The 26,785-nt window shown below is 40.1% G+C and overlaps 1 protein-coding gene across 5 annotated transcripts in view; it reads right to left on the bottom strand.

The window, feature by feature from the left end:
* Positions 1-26,785, bottom strand: part of AREL1 (apoptosis resistant E3 ubiquitin protein ligase 1) — a 94,267-nt gene that overhangs the window by 46,140 nt on the left and 21,342 nt on the right. For 4 of the 5 annotated variants that reach the window (XM_085869873.1, XM_085869875.1, XM_085869877.1 and 1 more), the window contains 6 exons: positions 19,233-19,542; positions 11,439-11,602; positions 5,805-5,973; positions 1,848-2,089; positions 1,260-1,337; positions 861-1,002 (listed from right to left, as the gene is read on the bottom strand). In XM_085869873.1, coding sequence (XP_085725999.1) covers positions 861-1,002; positions 1,260-1,337; positions 1,848-2,089; positions 5,805-5,973; positions 11,439-11,602; positions 19,233-19,542 — 1,105 coding nt within the window. The remainder of the gene's footprint in view (positions 1-860; positions 1,003-1,259; positions 1,338-1,847; positions 2,090-5,804; positions 5,974-11,438; positions 11,603-19,232; positions 19,543-26,785) is intronic. The other variant, XM_085869874.1, reaches the window with a different exon arrangement.

Raw genomic sequence — 26,785 nt, 5'->3', positions numbered from 1 at the left:
GCGTTGGCCGAGACCCTCACGTGTGTTATTTTTTCTTCCGCCCTCACTTTTTCACCTTTATTATCCCCCGTGCTTTTGACAAAAACGTGGGGGATATTGTAATCGGATGTGTCTGTGCATCTGTCACGCTATCTCCTAAATTACACAAACTTGGTAGTTTTGATCACCACGTGGCAATAAGGTGCAAGAGCAGTGTCATTTTGGCATTGCCCCTCAGGCGGGGTCAAAAGGTCAAATCCCCCAAAATGCAATTACAGGCACATTTTCAAATCAAAATTTGGGGAATATGAAATCTGTAACGATTATTTTGACACCGGGTTCATGCCCCAGGTGGTGGGGACATAGCTTCACAGGGGTCAAAATGGTAAAAATAATAAAAATAAGAAGAAGAAGAATTTAACTCAAAATTTGATGTCGGATGTCGGATCATTCCTGGTTGAACTTTTTGCCATCGAACTTTGCTTTAGGTCGAAAGTGTGGGGATTTGCGATAGCGCACCATCGACTTCGCTCGAATTCACTTTTCAATTCATTTTATCCACAAGTGCTTGAGCGATTGACGTGAAACTTTCAACAGAGGAGCGCCTTAAGAAAGTTTAAGAAAGTTACATGACGAGTGGATGGAAAATGCGGCCGGCATTCCGAAAAGTCTGTTTTCTGCAGACATAGATTGCAGGGTGTTTCACCTATTAGGAATAAACAGCCTCGACCTCACTTCACCCGGCTGGATTATGCCGCTCTGAATCTATTCTGGCCGCTCCAAACTATCAAGCCATAGGTTTTCGTTGATAATACAGCACCACAAGACCACCAGTTTTTGTCTTGGCATCATTGGTGGGCACAGATTCGGAGCTCACAAACCTATGCTCCTCAGCAAGAAACGAGTGTAGGTGGCAGCAAGGACGTTGCGCTCTTGGCAGGCAATCTCGATTGGAGACTGCATTCCATCATCGATGAGAAGTGTAGGCAATCCATTCACTGGGTCAAGACCTCTGAATGAGAACTAGGTGAAGAGGAGAAAATAATTGTGTTGAACCCTTCAAATGCAGTTTGTTCGAGCCTGGAAATATGGTAAGACTTATTTTAAGATATAAGAGAGGACCTTAAAATCGATCACGGAAAGTCAGCTGGGAAAAATTTGGAAAGGTAGACAGAGTGAAAGGTCAAAAGAACAAGGTACAGCTTCAGGAATAATAAGAGAAAACCGAGGCAGTGAAGAAACGCACAAAGACACGCAAAATAAGATAACCGCACATGTACCTTTGTTCCATGGCAAACACGAAAGGTGGCAAGTCTCCATGGTATAAGCTTGAAATAAAACTCTTTGATTACAAGTTGCTGCAAAAAAGAAAATGCATACATTTCAGGTGCACAACACCTCCAGGTGAAACATATACAAAATCACACATGAAGACCAACAATAAAGGAAATTTGAAATGATCTCGTAAAACAGGACACAAGTGAATTTTGGTCTTTTGGAGGAAGGATGTTTTAAAACAATTCAACAGGTGCAATTTTAATCAGCGATACCAATGAACAAGCCAAGGGAAGGAGCAAAGGCTTTGCCTTCCAATGTGCAGCCAACATGAGATGCTGCTGAGCATATCATGTGATTTTTGGGTTTTTTCCCCACAATATCCTTGCATGAGTTACATATTTTGGGTATATTATAGTTTGTCATATAATGTAGCGGGAAAAGCTGCAATGATAATGTGATGACGGAGAACTTAAGTTATTATAGCAATTTCAGTTTAAACATCGGATAATTGACACAAGCAGCAGCATTTGCATGCACAAGCAAGCAAGCACACCTTCATAACAACCAATACGGTATAAAAGGTTAAATACCTTTGGTGAGACATAACAATAGACTTTCTTCAATTTTTTAGTCCTTTCATTCGCTAAAGGCTTTTTCAATGGGTTCTGTGCCAGAAGGCCGGGTTGGCTCTCAACGAATTTGCACGGTGAAGATGGTTGGCTGCCGGAGCAGAACCAAGCAGGATAATGAAAAGAAGGATCCAGGTAGGCCTCAAAACAAATGTTGGCGCCCGTCCGGCATACGTTTCGATCGACTTCGACAGATTCATCCTCTGAGTGGACAACAGGCAAAGGGAATGAGAAGGCATAGGGATTCTTTAAAAAGGCCTTGTGAAACATCTTCTCATTGTGTATAGACGAGTCATATTTCAAGTAATTTGTGAGATCGAATTGGTACCCAAAATATTTGGGATTCTATCGGAAGAGTAGATAGACAGCAATGTGAGATAGAATGCACTCAAACTGATTTAGATAGGACAGCCAGTTTAACTCAACCCCGAAGCAACATATGCGCAAAGAGATATCAAACTAAAGCACTGAAGCTTTTGCAAGTACAGTGATACCCCAGTTTGCATTGCCCGTCTTACGTCGTTTTGTAAACACATCGTCACGTTATTGATACCACTTCTCGATATTCGTCGTCTCAACCCACACTTGCGTCATTTTAAAGAGCAGGTTGCGGGTCACCAAACATGTTCTGAAAATTTATCAATATGATTATATGTGCATTAAATAGTTCAATGCAAACTATTGTGGTTGCCGAACTATTGGGAAAATTAATGAAATTTAACTCCGAAGTTGTGATTTCTCGAGGCTGTTGAAAAAAAACAGCCGTGTGCCATATATGGATGGTGACGTCGCATTCTCCAAAACAAAGTGGACGCTCACTCGCTCATTGAAGAAGTGTCCAGTTCAGCGGGCTGTTCTTTGGCATTTTTTGAGCTTGCAACTGTCTATATTATCCTTTTTTATTTTGAATTATTGTAGAACAAAGTTATTTGGATATTTGTACATCATGCCTCGTACGCGTGTCGTCATGTTTTGCGAAAATGGCTGGAAAATGGGTAATCACTCTCACCGATTCCCGAAGGAATCAAACATTCGCAGGCAGTGGATAAGATTTGTACGAACAAAACGGGCAAATTTCCCCCCAAAGAAAACGGGTAAAGAGGACCCTTTGGATAGACTTGTCATTTGTGGTGACCATTTCACAGCCGAGGATTACGAAGGCAGACACACATCTGATCACCACTCTGTGAATACGAGTTGTTGGTTGACAAGTTCTCCAGATACTGCTCTGTCACAGAATCAATTGTTGAGTTTAAGTGAGAAAAACCTTGAAATGTGTTCTTAAAGAGTACATGGAAAAATAGAACCATGAAAAAAATTTCTCAACAAATCAACTTATTGTTGATTAAATTACTTTTTTAACAGCATCAGCAAATTGGGCTATTTCATTTCAATTGTAACAAGTTGATCAATTTTCCACTTTTTTTTTCTAAATTTGGTAGAATATTTCCCAATGAGGCGAAACATGTTTTGGTATTTATATGCCACAAGAGTCTCTTGAAAGTTGGGGTTTGTTCTAACTTCACTTTCGCTGCGGTCAAGCTCAGCTGTCAGAAAGACTTCAATGCCAAGGCTACGGTGTATATAATATATTTGGGTCCATCATTGATTCATTCTATTTCTGACTTATGAGTGACTAAAGGGTTAAAAATTATTATATCAAGTCACAGACGAATCAAACTTTATTATTTTATGCATCGAACAAGAAAATGAAAATCTACAAACCAATCTGTCTGGTGGAGTCTGTCAGTGTGACCTGCCGGGCAGTCAGTCCTGCCACTTGTACACAAAATAGGCCGTTTTCTGGCACTTGCAAGTGGCTCGAATTTATATGGCTCAGGGCCAGAAACTCCATAGTATAAATTCCCATCATCCTCAGACTCGTCCTCGGCAATATTGGAATGAAAACACTCGATTTCATTGCCGCTGAAATCACTCTCTGATTCGCATCTTGCCATTGTTCACACGCTGTTTCCGAATGTTCACAAAGTTTTCGGAGAACGTGACGTCATCGCATCTTCGGTAACTTTAGGACTGTTTTTCGATCACTGACAAAAGTTTAGACTTAAAAGTCAATTTTAGCATATTTTGAGTTTCAAATGTAAGAAAATAATTGCCCAACAATTAATTAATGTGCGTACAACCTTCGAATCACGCGGTCATCAGCGACCCAAAACCTGCTCTTCCAAAGTCATGCCTTTTATTCTCAAGCATTTTCAGAACTTACAAGACTGATAAAGACGCCAGACTGCATCGCTAAAGTACCAAAATGGGAGATCGCAAAGTCGCCGAAAGAACGACTGTACTTTTCACGGCACGTAAAGAAATGTAATACACTGTAGATTGGCTAAGAGACATTGTAAAAGTTTGACCTGAGAAGTGAAATTAGATATTTGTCGAACAGATTCTGATATTAATGGATTGCTGGGTTAAGTTTGCCTCAAATCGATAAATATGCCCGTGTTCATTAAAGGAGGAAGAAGGCGGCATGCCACCACCTTCAAATGCTTCCGGAAGAGGTTTATTTCTTTATTTAAATATGTCTGGTAATTTTTTTTTCAATAAAAATGTGTACCTTGATACAACTGTCATTAATCAAAAAAGGGTAATGTCATCGGTAAAAAGCGAACTATATTACCTGAAGTGGTAATGTTGGGAATGCATCACCCACTTATTCCATTAATTGTGATGAGAAAATTGCTTTGATTTTCATCATTTTGATAGTCGTCGCAATTTTCAAGAACACATCCCTAATGTACACTGGGGTCTTACGGTACAAAGGAAGTGAATGAAGCATTTTAAGCAAATGCAGATATATTCACATTTGAACACTGTAAGCAAGAGCATAGGATAAAAGAATTACATGTGCCTGGGAAAGGGTGCGATCCGCTGGTGGTGTATAATCTTTATAAAGACAAAACACAAATGTCTTTGTGCTGTTCGTCTTACCTTGGAGAGATGGGGAAGGGTTATGCATGTGAAGTCAGCTGTCAATCAGAGTATTGCCACTTGAATTCTCATAAGATCAAGTGTACCCATCGACCCCACCTCCTTTTTATTATCACCATTCCCCCCCCCCCGCCAAATTCTAAGCCTGCTACAAAGTCATGACATTCTGACATTCCGTGAGTTTGGCTTCATCAACACGGAATTGGACTATTTGTGAAGGGCAGAAGAACACGCCTGACTAAGCGAGCTGGATTCCACCCGTGGCTTGCATAGAAAAGGCACACCATGGGTACGTGTGCAATTTGGTCACTTAGTAAGAAAGTTGGCAGTCAGCGATTAGTTTGGTCAGCTTGGTGGGACAGTCAGTTTAGTTGGAGAGTTAGCAGTTGATTTTCTATTGATTTACCATCCTGCCTGCGAAACACCACGATGACCGTTGAAACTGGGTCGGGATTCAAACCCAGGCTGGATAGCTCAGAGGCAATTGTGCATACCTCTGGGCCATCCTGCCACCAGCCCATGTGGATCATGATGCAGCAGAATGATTGTACACCATGATGACCACAATAAGGTGAATACACAGCGAGTGGCTGTTGAACTCATGTCCTCAGACATAAGATTAATCAACACTTCACACATCCTATTGCTCTGCACAGCGAGCAGATTTTTCCTCTTTATGTGTAGATGACTGTATTTATTCAGAAAGAATCATAGGCCACTTATTATTATCTTCAACATCAAAGCTGCTCTCATTAGCACACCACTCAGTGGTAGGCATCTGCCATCTGCTGGTGATTGGAGCTTTTGCAGTAGCAAGATTTGGTCTGTCAAATGCCTTCATTTTCATGGGCTTGCTTTGCTGAATTATTTTTTTTACATTAGTTGAACAGCACTAGGTGTCCCAACTAAACAATAAATGACTGCAACTACCTCGTACAATAAGATGTGCTGTCGGTGGGTAAGACTCACTGCTGAGTACGATGATGCCGAAGTTGCCGTTGCTGATCTGGCGCCCGCAGTGTTGAAGTGAGGCCATGTAGGTGCCGATCTGATAAACAGTGAGGGAAACTGCAAGGCGCCATATATCGGGTATGGCACACACCTCGTACACGTAGCTCACACTGCTACCATCAATCTGCTGAGCATCCATCACATCACCGGTTACCTTTGATTCAAAGGATATGATGTTTAATGACAGAATGCAACATTATATGACATTTCATTGATAACAAAATATATATTGGAGGTCCTTATCCACCATGATAGAAAAACTGGACTTTCCAAATAGGTCTGCAATTAAGAAACAAAAATCAAAGTACCCCCACCCCTAAATTAAATTAAATTCACCTGCACAAACTGGCCTATAATGTTCTTTATGAGGATTCATGCATTGGAGTATTAATGATGACTGTTGTAAGACGAAAGTCAAATGAACGCTAATATAAATTTTGTAATTTTTTCAGTCTCTTTTCAGCAATTTCCAGTCTCTTCCAGTCAAATTCCATTTTGATGGAAACATTCTTATTGTTCACACATTTGGTGTTGCAAGCATAAATAAATAAAAACAAGTAAAAAATAGGAAAGTAAACAAATTATTATTTTATTTTTTGTGTACAATATTGAGGCCATCGATATAAAAATTGAGGATATAGTGACAATGAGAAATGCTGCTTTCACCGACGGACATGTCTGACAGCACCGTGTAGCGTCTCACACACAGCACATATCTCGCACACATTTGTGTGATTGGAAAAGAGTGTTGCAGAATTTCACATTTGCAGTGGATCTGCTCAATTTTTGAATGATTACCGGAATGGTAATCTTTGAGCATCTTTGAGAATGAATTATAAAATCTTTGAGAGTTAATTAACTGTTCACCACCATTTCAGATCATTATCCTCCATCCAAAACCATGATCTTTTCTACCCCCATTAACCAACCCCAAGCCCAACTCTTTCCAAGTTACCATTTTTTACTTTCTGAGTTTTCTTCTGTATCCATCTTGTCCACCCCGTGTGTCCTCCCCTTGCCCTCATTCTTCCCCACATCCCTTATTTTTCCAAGTCTCCCTCTATGTTGTCCCTCAACCCCACTGTTGGTATGTTTCCCACCTCTCTTTCTGCCCTTCCTTTTGTTCTGTTATGTCCTGATCCGTTCTGTTTTTTAGCTACTCCACAAGCCTCAAATCAATTTGAATAAATAAATAAATTGCCCTGTGCATTTTAACCGATAGCAACAAACTAGTCCCAAAAGAGCACTGGCATTTGCAAAAAAAATGTGGACAGCTGTATACAGTAGACTCTTGCAAGTTTAAATGGACAACAGTGACAAATATAATTTACAACTGGAAGGGCACTCGGTAGAGCGTGGACCTCTGCCCCATAATGCCTGATCTAAGAGAACACATCTGGTTCAACACATTTTTGAGATATCATGCTATATATCGTTTTTGGCCCTATCTCTCAATGGTGAAGAATCACTTTAAAAATTCTAGTAGTCGGATCCGGATCTGGATCTTCACCAAAATCGAATCAATTCTTCAATGTCGCACACCCAAAGTGTCCATCAAGTTTCGTCTGAATCAGTCCACAACTTTTTGGCCCTATCTCTCAATGATGAAGAATCACTTTAAAAATTCTAGTAATCGGACCCGGATCCGGATCTTCACAAAAATCTAATCAGTTCATCCTTGTCACACACTGAACCTGTCCACAAAGTTTCATCCGGATCCGTCCCCAACTTTTGAGATATTCTGTACACAAACATACAAACAAACAAACAAGAAAAAGACGTCGTGCCGAGCACGATACTTGCAAAACCCACCCCCCCCCCCCCCCCGCTCCAAAGGTTGCCATGGATACATCAAAATGTCGATTTCATTAAGATTAAAATTCACAATCTCCAAATTCAGGTCAATCGGATGAAAACTGATTATTTTTCAGATTGAAATAGATGATTTTAGAAGTTTGACCTCGAGTTGACCTTTGACCTTTTAACCTCAAAAATAGTTGGTTTCCAAATTCAGCGACACAATATGCAAATCTTGTTCAAATTTCAGGTCAATCGGATGAAAATTGACAATTTTTCAGAAGAAATTTGATGATTTTAGAAGTTTGACCTTAAAATTAGTTGGTTTCCCAATTCAGTCATACACTATGCAATTTCTGTTTAATTCTCAAGTCAATCGGATGAAAATTGACGATTTTTCAGTTAAAAATTGATGATTTTAGAAGTTTGACCTTGAGTTGACCTTTGTCCTTTTGAACCTCAAAAATAGTTGGTTTGCCAATTCAGTGACGCAATATGCAAATCTTGTTCAAATTTCAGGTCAATCGGATGAAAAATGATTTCAGAAATTTGACTTCAAAATTACCTTTAACCTTTGACCTCAAAAACAGTTCATCTACCTTAAACTTGCGACTACCTCTACAACTTGGTAAAGTTTCATGAATATCAGTTTAGAATTGTGACCTGTAGGTGACAAACAGGCAGATAGACAGACAGAATAACAAAATCGAGTGACCAATACAATTTAAAAACCTTCGATTTTGCAAGTAACAAACAAGAAGACGTCGTGCAGAGCATGATACTTGCAAAATCCATAAAACAAATTTGACCTCAAAAATAATTGGTGGTTGAATTCAGTGACCTGAAATGTAAATCCTCTTCAAATTTCAATAGTACAGTGGATAAGCACAATAATTGTGCGTTTTATGAGAAAAGCATGAATTTTCTGACATAGTTGGTGAATACCATAATGTTTATTTTCAGATGTGGAGGGAAGTCAGATTTGACCTCTGAGGACCGTGAGAGGTCAAATCCAAGATGGCCACCAGTCCACCGGGTCTAATGTTCAAACGCGTTTAATTATGGAACTAAACAGTGTAAAAAAAACATTTAAGGTGTCATTTCCAACTAAGTTTGGAATGGCCATTCGTTTGGTGATACTTTTGAGATCGCCAGGAGCCAAGGAAATGCATTTCGATCAAGGTCAAGGTCAAATTACGTTAAAAACTTTTGGACATTCTTTTGGTAAAGACAATGGATTGGACCTATGCAATATAGCGAAACTTCGCTTCCATTTTGACACTATAGGGATAATAATACAAAAAAAATTAACAGAATAGTCCCATGCTGCTAGTCTATTTAATACTTTATTAATAGCAATGGTGATGATGGTAATGGTAGTGATCAAAATCTAACAGCCTCCAGAACAGAAGCACAGTGCAGTGCACTTGAGCGCAGCTTTGGCACACTTGCACCGTCCAGTGCATCCTTTCTCACAGCGACAGCAGATCAATTCATGGCACGATTTTGATGCTTCGGGGAGAGTGGTCCAAAGCGGCTGCCATCCAGTTGTTTCCTTTGTCCAGCCCCAGTCAGATGGCTCTGGCATCTCTGGATCCAGGACCAATGCCTGGTTCCAACAGTTGGCCTGGTAGCAAGTGTGCTTGATGTGCTGTTTGAGTGCTGCCTGGGTTGGAGGAATGTTCTCTAGAGTTCTCGACTTCTGTGTGAAAAGCTGTTTCCTGGCATGATTCACTTCCGTGCTCTCACTGGTTCGGTCGTACATTAGCACCACAAATCGCTCTAGCAGTAACATTGATCCTTCACTGACCTCACTTGGCATGCATAGGAGTTCATACAAGTCAATCGGATGAAAATTGAGGATTTTAGAAATCTCACCTAAGTTGTTGACCTTTGGCCTATGTTGACGTTTTGAACTTTTGACCTCAAAAAGAAGAGGCTTCTTCCTCATGACAAACTCCACCATGTGGTGAAGTTTCGTGAAGATCGGTTTTAAATTGTGACCTTTAGGCGATAAACAGGCAGACAACCAGACAGACTGGATAATAATATCGACTGACCAATAGAATATAATTGAAAAAAAATCTTCGATTTTGCGAATAACAACACACAAAAAGGGGTGGAAACATCACTTCCTTCACCTTTGGTGGCGGAGGTTAAACAAACAAAAAAAAAACTACAGGAAACTGGTGCATTTGGTCATCCCCATGCAGCAGCTATTGTTAGCCACTGATATTATGTGCCCAAGTATCGACACTTAACACCAATAGCAAAGAATAGCAGCTTTAGGGGATGTCCCAACAAACGCCTTTTCTCCCAATTTTGTGAAAAAAAAACAAATCAAAATCTCCCTCCGGCTTGGCAGATAGATTGTAGCATCGCTTGATTAAGCAGTCACGTAGTGCAACAAAACAATTTTTTTTAATGAAAACACATGTCCATTCACATTGAGGATACAGGCCACTGCTAAGTCAGAATTTTTTTCTGCAATTTCATGCAGTAAAATAAACTGGATAAGGATTCATTTACATCTCAGATTGCACCAAGCTACAATACTAAACGTGATGACGATTCATAGTAATTCAGAGACTAGAATGGCACTCGGGAGAGCGCATACCTCCATCAAGCTGAACAGTTTATGATTTGTGTATCCCAGTGATAGGCTGGATATGCATCCGGACCTGAAACAAAATCGAATCGAATCGCTTGTTCTTGTCACATACACAACTCATCCACCTAGTTTTGTCATAACTTGTCCACAACTGTTTGAAATATTAGGCTACATATCCTTTTTGGCCCCATCTCTCAATGGTGAAGAATCACTTAAGATTAAAAAATAAAAATTCTCGTATCCAGATCCGTATCTTCACCAAAATCAAATCAGTTGGTCCTTGTCCCACACTCAACCTGTCCACCAAGTTTCATTCGAATCCGTCCATAACTTTTTGAGATATGCAATAAATAGTTTTTGGTCCCATCTCTCAATGGTGAAGAATCACGTAAAAATTCTCGCAACCAGATCTTCACCAAAATCGAATCAATAAGTCCTTGCCACACACCCTACCTCGATCTCCACCAAGTTTTGTCCGAATACCTCCATAACTTTTTGAGAAATGCTGCTCACAGACAGACAGGGGTGAAAACATAACCTCCGTCCACCTTCCGTGGCGAAGGTCACCAATTGTGGGGCTTGGGCCAAAGTAGTGTGCTAGCTGTAGACATCCTTGGAACTTGAGGATAATCTCCAAAAATAAAAATAAAATAACTGTGACCCGCATCTTTGCAGATGAACATATCACAGGAATTTCAAAAAAAACCAAAACAAACCCACATCTTTACAAGCTTCGGTTTCTCTACGAGATGATGGAGGCGGATTAATCCACTCGCACGTCATTTGCTCTGCAAGACGTGTTGGAGTATGCGTACCCTCTCAATTATTAAATAAGATGGCACATCTGGATCATCTCTCGATCAGCGATGAGGGAGATTTCCATTGAGATGGGAACATGAACAAGCATTTCAGGAAATGAGGAAATGCTACAAAATGTGCTGATTTTTGACAATGCACAAGAAGTGTTATCTAAAAAAAAATGGTGTATGCATCAAACAGAATTTGCAAGCTTTCAAAAACCTCACTTCATAGCAAACAAGTAAATACTACACTGTTCTTGATTTATGCCGATTTTCCCAAAAAATCGTCCAACATTTGCATGCGTTATTTAATAAATAAATGGTTCAGTGTTTTGTGGGATACCGTGGACATATCTGCCTGTAGTGCTTATCTATTTTTCTCACCTCTGACAGCTGCAGCGCATAGTCATCCTCCTTATTCAGCCCTTGATCAGTGGGATTCTCATACTCATCATGAGGTGCCATGGTAAATACATGAGTAGTATCTTCAGTCAGCACCAGTGTGGAGAAACGGCCCAAGATTCTCGTCTTATTTGGGTCAACGGGGCCTGCAAGCAAGATATGGTTGTCACTTGCATAATATAAAATACTTTGTTGAAAAAAACAAAACAAAAAAAAAACCAAGCTTATTATCCTATCTCCTGAATGACACAAGCAGAGCATACAGACAGGATGTGGCCCAAAGTGACACGGAGTCTCTTATTCCAAATATACTTTTCAGATCTGTAATTAATAGTTCATGGTTTGCAGTATCAAATGCAAAAGATAAATCCAAGACTACAAAAACAGCTTTACTTTGCCCATCAAAGGACTGGAGTAAATAATTGTAAACACGAACTCGAGCAGTTTCTCCACTGTGGTGTTGGCTATGCGCTAACTGTGTCTCTGAAATAAAATCGTTGTTATATATATACTATAATGGAGCTGAGTGTTTGTTATCTCCTCCTCGACGAAGCGTCAACGGTCCACAAAACTCAGCTATATTGTACGTAGTATACATGACTGGATCGCGATACTTTTTAGCTCGCTATCACGAGTGAATTGAGCAAAAATTAGGGGGTTAAAAAAGTGAAGCAGAGACCGCCGAGTAGAAGCTACACAGGCCAAGGTTCATCACCGAGCATGATTGGTCCAATGCTATCACATGCCTACCACAGAACAGACCACCATCACTACCACCTCTGCCACCCATCCATGGGATGGATCATCTACTAGTTCAGGTAAAAGAGCAGCTGTTGAAGTACAGCTTGTTGATCACCTTGCTCAAGAAAGGAAGACAAGAAAATGGGCAATAATTTTTCACGACTGTCGGATCAAAACGAGGCTTCTTCAGAATCGGTATCACGAAAGATAGTTTCAGGTTAGATAGAAACACGCCTGACAAGAGTGAGTGCTTTGTGATGTCTGTTGGTGTCAGCACAAGTACACTGAAACATTTTATTAAATCACCGGTGCAAGTAGTGGGTCAAGGCCACAGGACTTGATCTTAAAATGCTTGACCATCTTCATCGCATCGGATGATGAGACTGGCTCAAACTCCAAAATGAATACGTATGATTATTTTGTATGCAGCCTGTGCCTGCTGGTTGCATCATTTTCTGGAAGCGTGGTTGTGCCGCTGATTCAGTGTCCCCTATTTCCAGTAAGCTGGTACTCATTTTGCCGACCTCGGAAGGATGACAGGCTGAATCAACCCACCTGGTGCTATTTAACGGCAGGGCAGGGGCTCAAACTCAAGAACCTAACACCTTGTCAGCCACCTTAACCGTTAAGCCACACAAGGCTTAGAGGGCATACAAATCAGAACAGATCTACATTGTCGAAAAAGTCATCAGACTCATCAACTATCAGGAGGTTAAGTATATGACTGTGTGAATGCATTGGTTCAGATACCAACCGTTTCAGCCCACATGATTAAAGGTCATACAAGGCTTTTGCCTCATTCATCTCACCCCAAAGGGGATGCGAGACTATTGCAATGCCCGTGTGTGTGTCAATATATTTTTACTTTAAAAATGTTTTTCTCTGCATTCATTTGCCCATGGGAGGGATCAATACAAAACTTTAAACATCGGAGGGACTCCCTATGGAGAATATTTTATTGCTAGCTCTGATGTCATTGGTCACACGGTATGGCAGCCATATTGGATTAAAGGAAAACATTTGGACATGAGTTTCTCCGAAAGCGCTCGACGAAAAAAATTAAACTTGGCATATGTCATCAACTCCCGATGGGGTATGTAGGGTGATAACGATAATGTCATCGGTGAAGTGGTATTCCAGCCAAAATTGGTTGAATTGAAATCTTTATCTGAAAATTCTTATCGCTGTTCTATGACCGGATGCGAGTGAAGAATTAAATTAATGACGATCATAACTCATGCCAAGAAACTATGAGACATAATGGGGTGAATGGATGATACGGCTATATGGGCCATAATAGCAGTGTGCCATAATAGTAGCATGTCCAAGTAACGATGGTATTTATGTTCAGAATTAATGCACGAGGCGAGGCTATGCACTCTACGAGTGCCATTCTAGTTGCGAATAAGGTTGCCAACATGAATGTTAAAATCACCTATGATGACAAAATGGCTAGGAAAAGGTTCACAATTTCAAGAAGCTGCAACAATTCAACAAAAACAAAAATTGAGAAGATGTTTGTTTATTTGGAGACGTAGGACCTGATCTGCAAACCGTAATCATCTTCAAGGCACCCTGACCTGCCAAACTAATGCTCGATTCTATACATTCAAATGAATGGAAAGACAACGACTTGGAAAATGAATGGTAACCGCTGTGAAGGACGATACAAATACCGCCATCTTTTCTTTCAACACGTGGCAAATGTGTGAAGACAATAACCTGGAAGAATATTCTTTAGATCAGCCAAAACTGCATTATCAGGACAAATCATCCTTGAGCCAAACATCTGTTGAAGCTAATACATCCAATTTTTCTGAAAGCATGAAATCATAAATTTCCGTAGGTTTGTTCATCATCGACTGGGCATTCCAAAATGCTGACTGACAACCAGAGTATCGACAACTATCCTGACTTTGGAGGAATGTAAAACAACAGTTTGCTGTTGCGTTGACAACAAACCACTCCTGGTCGATTCTTTTTTATAACAGGTGTTGAAGACTGAGAAATTGAAAACAGAAGTACCAAAGGAATTTGTAACGGTATGTACTGAGGGAACACCTTGAATATTTTCAGCAGTTATATGAGCACAAGGAGCATATTGTTTCGTTTTTGTGAAACCGGCACTCCTCCGAGGCAATGGCACACAACATACAGAAATCCCAAGGCATTTATTTCTTTAGCATTTGTATAGTTCGTCCTTTCCATTTGTCTAGTGGGTAATGGGAAAGATGCGTTGCGTAGGGCTTTTCGTTAGGTCTTCAATACTCTATTCTTTCTCTTATTTCATTCATATACTTTATTTTACCTCTGACACAAACCATGCCAGCAAGCACACATACAAAACAGCAACGGTGCCAGGAATGCGTAGCACAGCAAGATTTTTTGCATCTGCACACCATTTCCCGTTCAAAACTGCACACCAAAACCCAACTGCCACCTCACCTCAGACCATCGTTATGCTCATCACAACATTACAACGCTCACCATAACCACTCCACACATTTTCTAAAAATACCCACAACCACTTACCCCCATTCTTTCACCACAAATGCCACAGCTACAAACACCTCCTCAAACCTCTTCGCCGCAATGCCACCTCAACACCGACAATATTGCATGACAAAATAAAAATAAATTTTTTGACATGTGACAGATCTATTGTTGTGGGGCAGAGTTTCGATGGCGAGCACGACCGCGAGATGGAGCAGTAGAGTCGGCTCCACCGAACACCCGGAATTTATAGGTCGTCACTCCGGATAACTCCAGAGCCGACAGGTTCCTTATCAGACTGAAGATCACCAATAGGTTGACTGCGTGGGATAGGGTCGATTGTCAATTTCAATTCACCTAAATACCCACGTCGTCCAAACTACCGGGGAAATTCACCCTTGGCGGAGCTCGAGCGGAACGAGCCGTTAGCGTGCTTGAACCGTGCGTAACCCGAGTTGATGGTTACCGAGGTCCGTCGGTCCAAATGCACAATTTGCCGCTTCCCAATTTCCCAACACGCACCGTGCTAAACCAATGAAAGAAACACAGAAACGAGCTGAAACACTGAACAGGAGATTTATTTATAATGGGGGGGGGGAGGGAACACACAAAGAGCAGAGTTATCACGACTATAACAAATGCAGTCAATGTACAAGCAAAAGCACTTATACAGTTGCTACTTAAAGATGGGCCCACACACAGAAATGGACCCGTCGGGTCTTTATTGAAGGCCTCCAGCTCGAGGACAGGTGAGCTAGAGACCAGAGCCTGTGCTTGGACCTGTCCACCTCGTGTGGTCTTCAACGATCCGGCTCGGCGGAACTCGAACCCGCAACACGATGCTGCTCCAAGCACCGCGCTCTCCAACAGGCCATGCACCAATCGACCAAGGCCAAGGAGAAGATCAGACGCGACGATGATCCAGCTCGGCGGGACTCGAACCTGCAACACGATGATGAAGACCACCATGACGACGACCACGACCCTTTTACCACCACCACTACCCAGCCTGGCGTTTCTTATATTGCTTTTTCCTCCAGGGTGAGCAAATTGCCGTCTGAGGCGCTCTCCACCGTCATTGGACAGGACGTCATGGGAAGGTCGCTCTCTGTGGCCATCTCAACCCTCATTGGCCGGCGTGTCGTGGGAAAGCCGCCTTCTGTGGCCATCTCAACCTTCATAGGCCGGGGTGCCGTGGGAAAGGTCGCTCTCTGTGGCAATCTCAATCCCATTGGCCAGGGTGCCATGGGAAGGTCGCTTTCTGTGGCGTGATTGGACAAGGGGCACGCCCCTGCCTTCCTGGGCGGAGTCCCGGTCTGAGGCGATGGAAATCTCCGCCCACGTACGTGGCCGAACGCACGTGGGCAATGGCGTCAGTGTGTGAAGTGAAGTGAAGAAGATTTGTTATCAGCGACAATCCGCAGCGCACACATGTGATTCCCGTTAGACACAGGTAGGGGGCCCTAACAATAGACACACACTTACCGATATAACTGTTTTATAAGGACCTGAATGTTGAGTGCAGCAAGCTTCCAAATTCGTAACACTATTACTGTAGTAAAAAGTGTCACACCCATGATACGATTTGATAATTGAACCATCTGGCACAGTTGTCAGCTCAACTCGAGCTTTATCCACTCCATTCTGACGAAGGCCCGTAGGCCGGAATATGTCAATGGATTGATTCCCAAGTTATGGGCTGGCATTGCTAAAAACGTTGGCTGAATGAACTGTGAACCACAACGTAGCAGCTGACATTGTTGGTTTGCAGTGGCAGGTTCATGTCTTTCGTACTGCAGACTAAAACTTTTAAAGCCAAACTGTTAAAAAGCTGTTACTGAACTGTTAAACTAAAGCCTGTGTCTAACTGTTAAAAAAAAAAATAATAATAATAATAATTTTTAAAATCTTCTTTTGTCAAAATCAAATCCTCAAAATCAAAAAAGTCAAAATCCTCCTCAACTTCGTAATGGATACCTAAATAGGGTGGATGCATGGCAGGTACCCCTTTTTGGTCAGAACCCTTTCAGCAATTGCAGGTGTGAGACGAGGGTTCAGTCACCATTCAAGTGAAGAAGTATTATTTGATAGCTATATACCAAAATTAATAAATCGGACAAGCTATCCATAAACACAACCTTCCACGGTGGTCATCCATCAATGTTTTTGGCTTGCTCAACTGTGCTTAATTTCTGAAACATGGGATCAGGTACAATAAGAGTTGATAAGTCAAAAGTAACCTACTGGCTTGAATGAGTTTGGGATAAAAAGTACAACTTAATGGCTTGAAAGTAGACAAGCATGATGGGCCAAATGGCCCTTTCCTATGGCAAGTCTTATTAAAGCAGTTCATAAAATAAATAAAAATTTTAATGAATATAGAGTTGCCCGTGCCTGCACGGGATTGTAAATGTGGTCGGGATGGAGAGGCAAAAATGCAAAGGGAATCTTCTGTCATTGAGCCAGAAAGGTGGGAGAAACAGTTCACATTTATTGCCACATCTGATGCAATTTAAATGCTCTAATGGCGGTGAGGTGCTCCGTTTGAAACTGTTTGTTCGATATATGTAGCTTTTTGATGCTTATGGTCTTCGGGTTTTTGATGCTTTTTGACGCCAATGTGTGGGTGTGTCTATCGTGGTTTGTTGCGCCGATCCATAAGTAAAATTTGTATTGGTGTCAAAGTCAGTGACCAATTGCAAATGAATCGTAGGATGACAGGGATGAAAGCTTCAATAGAATTTTGGTGAAGAACATAGGGGAATAAAAACACATTTTATTGGTTCACGAAAAAATATTTTCACGAAAAAAATAAGTGACCACGATATTCGTTATTGTTGTCTGTCTGTATGTCTGTATGTCTGTATGTCTGTATGTCTGTATGTCTGTATGTCTGTATGTCTGTATGTCTGTATGTCTGTATGTCTGTATGTCTGTATGTCTGTATGTCTGTATGTCTGTATGTCTGTATGTCTGTATGTCTGTATGTCTGTATGTCTGTATGTCTGTATGTCTGTATGTCTGTATGTCTGTATGTCTGTATGTCTGTATGTCTGTATGTCTGTATGTCTGTATGTCTGTATGTCTGTATGTCTATATGTCTATATGTCCCGAGCATAGCTCCGTGGGTTTTGATCCGATCCCGATAAAATTTTGGTGGGAGGTTTATATCATGATCTAGTTGTGTTTTCCTGAAAATGGGCGTGGTGCGCCCATTATGGGCGGAGCCCCGCCCAAAAAACATGTGTTTTTAGGGGGTAGCCGATTTCAATTTGCATCTTCTCCTCGGGGGTTTGTCGAATCTGACGCGGGGTTTGGTATTTGGTTAGCCCAATGGCACCTGCATAGCCCCACAGAGCTCTATTTTCCATTTTCGTCCCAAGGTCAAGGTCACAAGGTCACGAACTTAGAAAATTGCGAATTTTGACGTAAAAAAAAATTCTTCTCCAAGGGGTTTGTCGAATCTGGCTGGGGTTTTGGTATTTGGTTAGCCCAATGGCACCTGCATAGCCCCACGGAGCTCGATTTTTCGATTTTTGTCCCAAGGTCATGAACTTAGAAAATTGCGAATTGTGTTTTTAGGGGGTAGCCGATTTCAATTTGCATCTTCTCCTAGGGGGTTTGTCGAATCTGGCAGGGGTTTCAGTATTTGGTTAGCCCAATGGCACCTGCATAGCCCCACGGAGCTCGATTTTTCATTTTCGTCCCAAGGTCAAGGTCACAAGGTCACGAACTTAGAAAATATCAAATTTTGACATAAAAATCATACGACGCCCAAACTTTGAGAGCTTGGATGACAATATTTTTTATGCATAATCTTGAGGTCATTCCCCACCTAAAATCTTGAAACCATTTTGCTCTATCTCGAACACCTTGCCCGTGGCGCCCCATTCAAGTTTGTTTTTACGCTGATTTCATCAAAGTATGGATCATCCGAGGAGTGCGAAATGCCATGTAGCCTATATGACATTATATTGTTCCTGGAATGTTCCAAAGCAAGTTTTGCACCAAAGGTCATAATCCTTGACCTTTGACCTTTAAAGTTCACAAAGATCAAATTTTCAAAGTTGTGGGAATCAAACCAGGTTTTCGACCTTCTTCGACGAACTAACTCCATTAAGCTATAGCACGTATCCTGTTTCCTTATTTTAATGTCCACAACATTGTTTTGTGACCTTTAAAGGTTATGCAAAGGTCAAATTTTTAAAGTTGTTGAAGGAAACCGGGTTTTCGACATTTTGCAGCTAATAACCTGTCACTCGTACCACATCATGTTGATCATTTTTATAACTTGGTCAAACATTATCACATTGTCTCATCCTTGACTTCTGAAACAATCTACATCGTCAAATACCACTCGTGAACCATCGTCGTCTTCAGACTTGTTACAAGTTTAAAATTTCCCTGACATCAATAAATAAAACTTCAAACAATATTTTAAAACTATTACATCTTCATTTGTCCACTTACAGCAATAAGCATATTGCTCGTCAACCTTCTACATGAAAATAAAATGAGAGCATACGGGCAGATAAACTCCACCTGATTTGAATGTTTTCAATGCTGGGCTTCCAAAAACATGGTCTTCTTTCAACCGTACCAGCACCATGTATTTCCCTGCTTTACGTATGACAAATGAAACGGTCACCACATTTCTGTCATGCTCTGGCATCAGTGCTGCAGATGATGCCACGTTTTGCTTTCTGTGCCTCACATGTACTGCATCAATATTAGACGACGACACAACTTCCTGTACCAGGGGTACTTCCATGCCTGTGTCATGATGGCAGACACAAATCGTCAGCGTCGAGACATGCGCAGCTGGATAAGGCCTTCCATTCTTATAGAAAAGCTGAAGTGGAAAATATTACATGAGCAAAATTAGTAGATATAACAAAGGATTCTCAAAAAACAAAAGAAAGAAAAACATTACACAAACATTCACAAAATTATGGTTTTATGTGACATTTGTGACAGGTGGGGTGGGGGTGGGGGTGTTATCTGGCATTTACTTCATAAGGGAACCATTGAATATAGAATGTTGTTTAAGGGGATTCTAATCATGCCAGTTGAAATAGCCTAATACATAGATGCAAGGCAAGAAAAGTCAGGTAAGAAGTATATTTATCACCACAACAACAAAGTAATAACATGGAGGCAATACCTCTTGAGTGCTCACCTGGAAGAATGATGATACTGAGGAGCAAGTCAACATGGGTCGGATTCAGGAAAATGTACCAATGAACGAATGTGATAGCATCTATCTATTTTGGAGGGCAACCCCCACCCCAATCGACCACCTTATGGCCCAATTGTTTTTTTTAATGCTGTGAACAAAACTTTGTTACATACCAGGTGATGAAGGTTGTGGTCAAGTTTCATCGGAATTGTGTGTGTTGTTTCGAAGAAGAAAGCAAATACCTATTTTGGGGGGCAACCCTACGTAGACCGCTTCAACCCCCGATTTTTTTTAATGCCATGAACAAACTTTGGTATATACACAATGATGAACGTTGTGGTAAAGTTTCATCAAAATCATATGTGTAGTTTCAGAGAAGAAGTTGCAAGTATTTGTGCACAGATGGACGGACGGACGGTGCGCCATCCCATAAGCTCACCGGAACTATGTTAGTAGATGATAAATGGGGTTTCTGGGATGCCCATTCAAATGAATGGGGGGGGGAGGAGGAAAAAAAACTTTCTGACCCAAGCTCCAAAAGCTCAAAATGGGAGACTCATTTCCTCCCCACCTATCCCCTTCCCTCCCATACAAGCAAATGTAAAATTGAGACTCATTTAATTTTCTTTTAACATTCATTTCCATCGAGTATATTCACTTTATATCTTCAAGCACGAAAGAAAGGGAAGTTCACTATCCCTCCTTCGGTTCTGTAAAATTGGGAAGTGCCATTAAGAGCACAGTCGTGCTGTGGAAATGAGGAAGTATTCTGTGCCCATGTCTCTCATGGTTATATCTTAAATCATCAGAACACTAACAGAACAAAGTTTAGCTAAAAGCAAGCAAAAGAAGATATTTAAAAGTAAGTTTTAAATGAAAGAAAAGATAAAATCTCTATTTCAGCCCTCACACCCGAACCAAGCCAAAAAAGCCCGAAGTCATTTTCTTTATGAGACACACCCGAAAAAAACCCATTGTTTCCACATTTCCTACGTGAGTCATCAACTCGGACTATTTATTGCCAAACGCGAACTTCGTACGTTTTATTCAGAGAATAGCTTGTGCAGAGGAGTACTCCGACCTTGCAGATCAAATTTTTTTCACAAGAGGAGAGGTGAGATCCTTAAACCAATTCATTATTTGTTGTTTTATACAGAATTAAATCACTATACAACCAATTTATAATTATTGTATGTTTTTTTCTAACAGGTTGTCCCCAATAAGAACATCATTGATAACTCATCTGGAAAATGAGTCCTTCGAAAATCACGAGGGATGGCAAAAAATGAATGACTTCCTTAAAGACATTCAATCGTTCAGAAGAGAATTGAATGACATTATTGTTGGCTGGAAAGAACTCCTCTCACGTCGTCTGATCTTGAATGAGTCGAGTCAAAGGTGAGAAATTATCCCTGTGTGTGTGTCTGTCTCTGTGTCTGTGTCTGTGTCTCTCTTGAGTGTCGACTCATTATTATTATTATTTTCAGTTTAAACACCTGTCTGGATGAACCTAACACGCAACTTAATCTTCTGGAGGAATCTGACACAACACTCAATCTTCTGGAGGTAAATGTTTTATTTATTATTTTATTAATATCATGACATAATCATCTTTATATACCCTAATTGTTCTTCCAAGACATGCCACACCGACACGGAGCCTTCCCTCTTTGTTCTGAACAGAATATGTTGACCGAGTTTCAAAATCAAAAACCATCAGACTGCTGCGAAAGAAGATTTTGTTCAATGTTTTTAATCTTGTTTAATTATATATGCTGTCCGTATAATTATCTGATTTTGAATCAGATTTTTTGATTTTTTTTGAAAAAAAGAATAAAGGAGATGTAAAGGGGAGAGGGGGTGGGGGTTTGGGGGAGGGTTAGGGTTGGGGGGGAAGGTGCGCTCCCCCAACGGCCCACCACCCCCCTCATCCCTCTCCCCTCCCCATGTGTGTGTGGGGAAGGGTGGGAGGTGGGATGAGGGGGTGGTGGGTCAAAGGTGGGGGCGCACAGGGCAGTGGGGCTTGTGTGGGTGGAGCTTGTGTTGGTGGGGCTTGTGTGGGTGGAGCTTGTGTTGGTGGGGCTTGTGTGGGTGGAGCTTGTGTGGGTGGGGCTTGTGTGGGTGGGGGGGCTTGTGTGGCTGGAGCAAAAATTTTAAATTAAATAAACATGTTGTGTGTGTTGTGTCTACCCCCTTTAAATCATATAATTTGTAAGTCCAAGGGTTTTTTTTTCAATTTATCTTTGTCTCTTGTAACTCCTGTGAATAAAAAGAACCTAAAATCTCTTCCCCCTTTAAATCACATAATTTGTAAGTCCAAGGAACTGTACCGACGACATCAACAATTTTAAAAATTTCATTTGTCCATCGCTTGGTATAACCTTTTTCAAAATGAGATTTCCACCTGTATATTCTTACTATATCACCAACTTTGAACTTAGACTTTCTGACATCAATCTCGTTTTCATATTTTAATTTTGTAAATGTATCTGATGGTTTAATTTTCGTTGAGGTATGAATCGTATCATTGTACTTATCTACAATGTCTTGAATTAAAGATAACCATTGTTGAGTGAATTTTTCATATAGTCTCTCTTTTAAAGTGTGATTAAAACGCTCAATAATAACACTTTTCCTTCATTAAAGGTGCTGTATCATGTAATGTTGTTATTTTTAAGAAAATTCAAAAATGTTTTGTTGTAGAACTCTGTACCCTCATCAGTCCACAATATTTTAGGTTTTTCTCTTGCTTTTATTGAATATCTGTTGGAAAGCTAACATAAGAGTATTACCTGTTTTGTTTTTCAAGGGAACAACCCACGCATATCTACTCCTCAAATCAATAATGATTAAAGCATACTTGTACCCCTTATCATTGAGTTCAATTAAATCAGCAGACCAGATATAATCAACTTCCTTGGAATAAACCTTCCTTCGATGAAACTTTGTGATTATTGGTTTATGTAATTCATCAGCTAATTGCTCTTCAATCTTATTGACATCATTGGAGCCCATAAGTTTTTTGAATTTCCAAGCCCAAGTTTACATTTAGCACTGATCATCTTCTTCACGATGAACCTATCAACTTTTTCTCTCAAGGTTGGATTTTGTATCAGAGACAAATTATACAACATTTCTTTTTTGGCCTCAAGTTTTTCTTCCAACGTCGTGTTATTCCCGTAATCAATATCATGCTTCATGCACACTTCATCAACCTTATTGATAGGCTTGCTCCACGGTTTAGGATTGTCAGCCTCATCTAATCTTTTATTCAAGTTTGTTCCTGGACCACAGAAAGAATACCCTGGTAGATGTAATTCCTCTGGTATTCCAGTTGTTGCAAATTTACTTCCTGATAAAAACTTTTGTATATCTCCCTCTCGTTTATGTTTGGTGATGAATTTACTCTTTTTTGAGCCACACACCGAAGATGTACCTTTTTGTACAATTCTATTATTTTTACTTTTAACATACGAGATATTTTTACTCTCGGTTTTCTTTTTACATTTGAGACAATAACTCATTTATTTATGTGAAAAATTCCTACAGAGTGCGAAAACCTTTTTAGTTTCCAACATGCACATTTGAATCTTAATTTTTAAAACATAAAGAATCCTCAGAAATGTCTTCACTCTCTCCTCCATTTATTTAAGAAAAAAAATGTAAAACTTTAATAAAAGTCAATTACACCAACATCATGAATAATATAATCTTTTCCTTCTTTATCTCCACTTTCTCGTTTAAATCTTCTCCCTGAAATCGATGTTAATACTCTTGACGCATATATTTCTGATAGACTTGCCAATTCTTTGTTTTCCTCCTTGGTGTGTTGAGATTGATTTATTTTCTGTAATACCTTTGATCTTTTTATCTCACTGGTTTCCATATTTTTGTATTTATTTATTCTCTCTTTCCTCCCTCTCCTCCTTCTCCCTCTCTCTCTCTTCTCCCTCTTCTCCCTCTTCTCCCTCTCTTCTTTCTCCCTCTTCTCCTCCTCTCTTGTCTCAGTTTCTTCAACTCCTTCCTGATCCCTTACTGTCCTTGAAGCACTTTCACCCCACAGAATATCATACATATATTCATCTGGATTCTGCGATACTCTTGAATCCACAATTATTTTTCTCATAATCAGAAACCAATAAGATTTGTTGATGATTTCGAAAAGAGTTATATATTTCATCACCGTAAGAAGTTCATTTTTATTTAATATTTTAATAAAATCCCCATTTGTGGGTTTTTTAATATCAGTATAAGGCCAGTTCTTAATTGAAAAATGCCCATGTGAATGTTCCAATTCATAAGGAATATAAAATCTAACACCCTTTTCTTGTCGGTATCCTTGAATGCAAAAAATATAATTTTCTTGAAGCCTTCTTGCTGTCATTTATGTATCAGAAATATATGAATGATTAATATGATTACACGTAATACCACCCCATCTTCCTGTTGTTAAATCAGTTTGTATTCCTCGACTTTGTATAATTATACAATTTCCTTCCTTCTTTGTCATATAAACTATTGCTTCACCATCATATAATTTCCTATTCCCGAAATCGTGTATTTGTTGTTTGCTAATTGTGCTTCCACATATCTCCCGATTCTTACCAATAATATAATATTCTTCTTTACGAGAGTGATAAAAATCGTGTAGGTCTTCTTGGTTTAATGAAAAAGACCAATTATATCCTAAATCACACATATTATACCTCCATTTCTCTATTCTCATATTAACTATACTTCCTTCTTCATACAATTCAATACTAAGCAGATAATTAAATTTAATAAGAAAAGGTGTATGGCTAACAGCCTGGTGTTGGTGTAGTGGTTAGGACAGCGGCTTGGAATCCAAAAGGTCCTGAGTTCAAGCCCCGTTGGGCCACTGAATTAATACACCAGGGGGTTGACTCAGCCTGTCATCCTTCCGAGGTCGGCGAAATGAGTACCAGTGTACTGGGCCGGTGTATACCCTGGTTAAAATAGGTGTACCATATCCCTGTGTCGTAAGAGGCGACCAGGGTTGCGTCAGGAAGGGCATCCGGCGTAAAACATGTGCCAAATCACCATGCGGATCATACGGATGATCCGCTGTGGCGACCCCTAACGGGAGCAGCCAAAAGAAGAAGAAGAAAAGGTGTATGGCTTGTTGAACCATGTGTTGTGGTTGTAAATTCTACTCATTTAACAAAACGTGCCGTTTTATTTAAGGATGTATATTGTGATAAATCACTTAATCCCACCAAGTCATTCGCGTCAATCGGGCTTGGATAATTTATAAACATTTTTCATATTAATATTTTTGCGATACTATATTTGTCGTTTAGCCTGTGCCTTTGTGTAATAACTTAATAAGTCAATATCCAATTCTTGGGATACACCAAAGATAGGACCATCTTTACCAACATTAGTCATTTATATTATATTAAAAATAGTCATTAAAATTTTTATTTTTGTTGAGTTGAAATAACACATAGACATAATTGACCACAACACTTGGAATTTAATTCTTGGACTTGAATTGTTTGATAAACACCATTCGGTAAGAATTTTATTACTTCAACAGGTGGTGGAAGACCATAACTATCAAAATAATATTTGTCTTGACTATTAAAAATACAAACCCAATGAGAACCGTCTCCATTATTATCTTCGAAGTTCATAATAATGTTCTTTGTATGTTTAGACACGTTTGTTAATTCATCTCTCATACAAATAACCACATGATGAATTTTTAATTTCTTACAATATTTGATAAGTTCGAAATTTGATGTTGTATTCTATCCAAATTCTTTAAACCACTCATCAATGCTCATTTATTTATTAAAAAGATATAATCCATTACCCTGAGCCTGGTGTTGGCGCAGTGGTTAGGGCAGCGGCTTGGGATCCAAGAGGTCCTGGGTTCAAGCCCCGTTGAGCCACTGAATTAATACACCAGGGGGTTGACTCAGCCTGTCATCCTTCTGAGGTCGGCGAAATGAGTACCAGTAATACTGGGCCGGTGTATACCCTGGTTAAAAAATAGGTGTACCATATCCCTGTGTCGTAAGAGGCGACCAGGGTTGCGTCAGGAAGGGCATCCGGCGTAAAACATGTGCCAAATCACTATGCGGATCATACGGATGATCCGCTGTGGCGACCCCTAACGGGAGCAGCCGAAAGAAGAAGAAGAAGAAGATAATCCATTACCCCTTTTAGTTAATTTTACACCTGCTTGTGCGATAGAAGAAAGCATATCTCCAACTAACAATCTCGCTTTATCAGGTAGACTTTCAAGTTTTTCAGCAAAATATACAATTACACCACTTCCACTAATTTGTTTCTCCAACTCTTTGTTATGTCTTTCCAACTCTTTTTGAGCCCGGAGTTGAGCCTTCCTTTCATTGGCAGTTTTCAGCGCTGCTGAAATACCACCCGTCAATGCTCCAGCCACACTTAAACCAGCAAATAAAGGAATTAGAAATGGGAGAAATCCTTCACTCGTCTCTCTTATTGAATATTTCTTCAACATTGGTTTGGACATTTTAATTTTAAGTGAGCCAGTATCGTTCAACATTTTCACCTGTTCTCTTGTGAGCAAAACATCAATTCTTACTAATCTTTTTCTCGCCTCAAATTATTTTGTTGCGTCAAGTTGTAATCGGTTTGGAAATGAAGATGTGTGGTCGCTTTTGTGAAATTAAAACTGAGGATTGTGCTTCTCATCTTATTTAATGAGATAAAATGTCTTTGTATTGACATTTATTAATTATTTTCATGTTCATCAACTGGTCTAAAATGGCTGATGCTTCATTAAAACAATTATTTCCAGCCTTCTTACTACCCAACAGCATTAACAGTCTATTAACTAATTGTGATGGGTCATTTGGAAGAAAACTAACACCTGAACCAAGCCTACTTAAAGCCTGAATAATGTGTT

The sequence above is a fragment of the Eptatretus burgeri genome, chromosome 2 (genome assembly GCF_056783735.1).
Source record: "Eptatretus burgeri isolate ZD-2024b chromosome 2, Ebu_testis_v1, whole genome shotgun sequence".
Taxonomy (NCBI): domain Eukaryota; kingdom Metazoa; phylum Chordata; class Myxini; order Myxiniformes; family Myxinidae; genus Eptatretus; species Eptatretus burgeri.
This window is presented reverse-complemented; position numbering and strand designations above follow the sequence as displayed.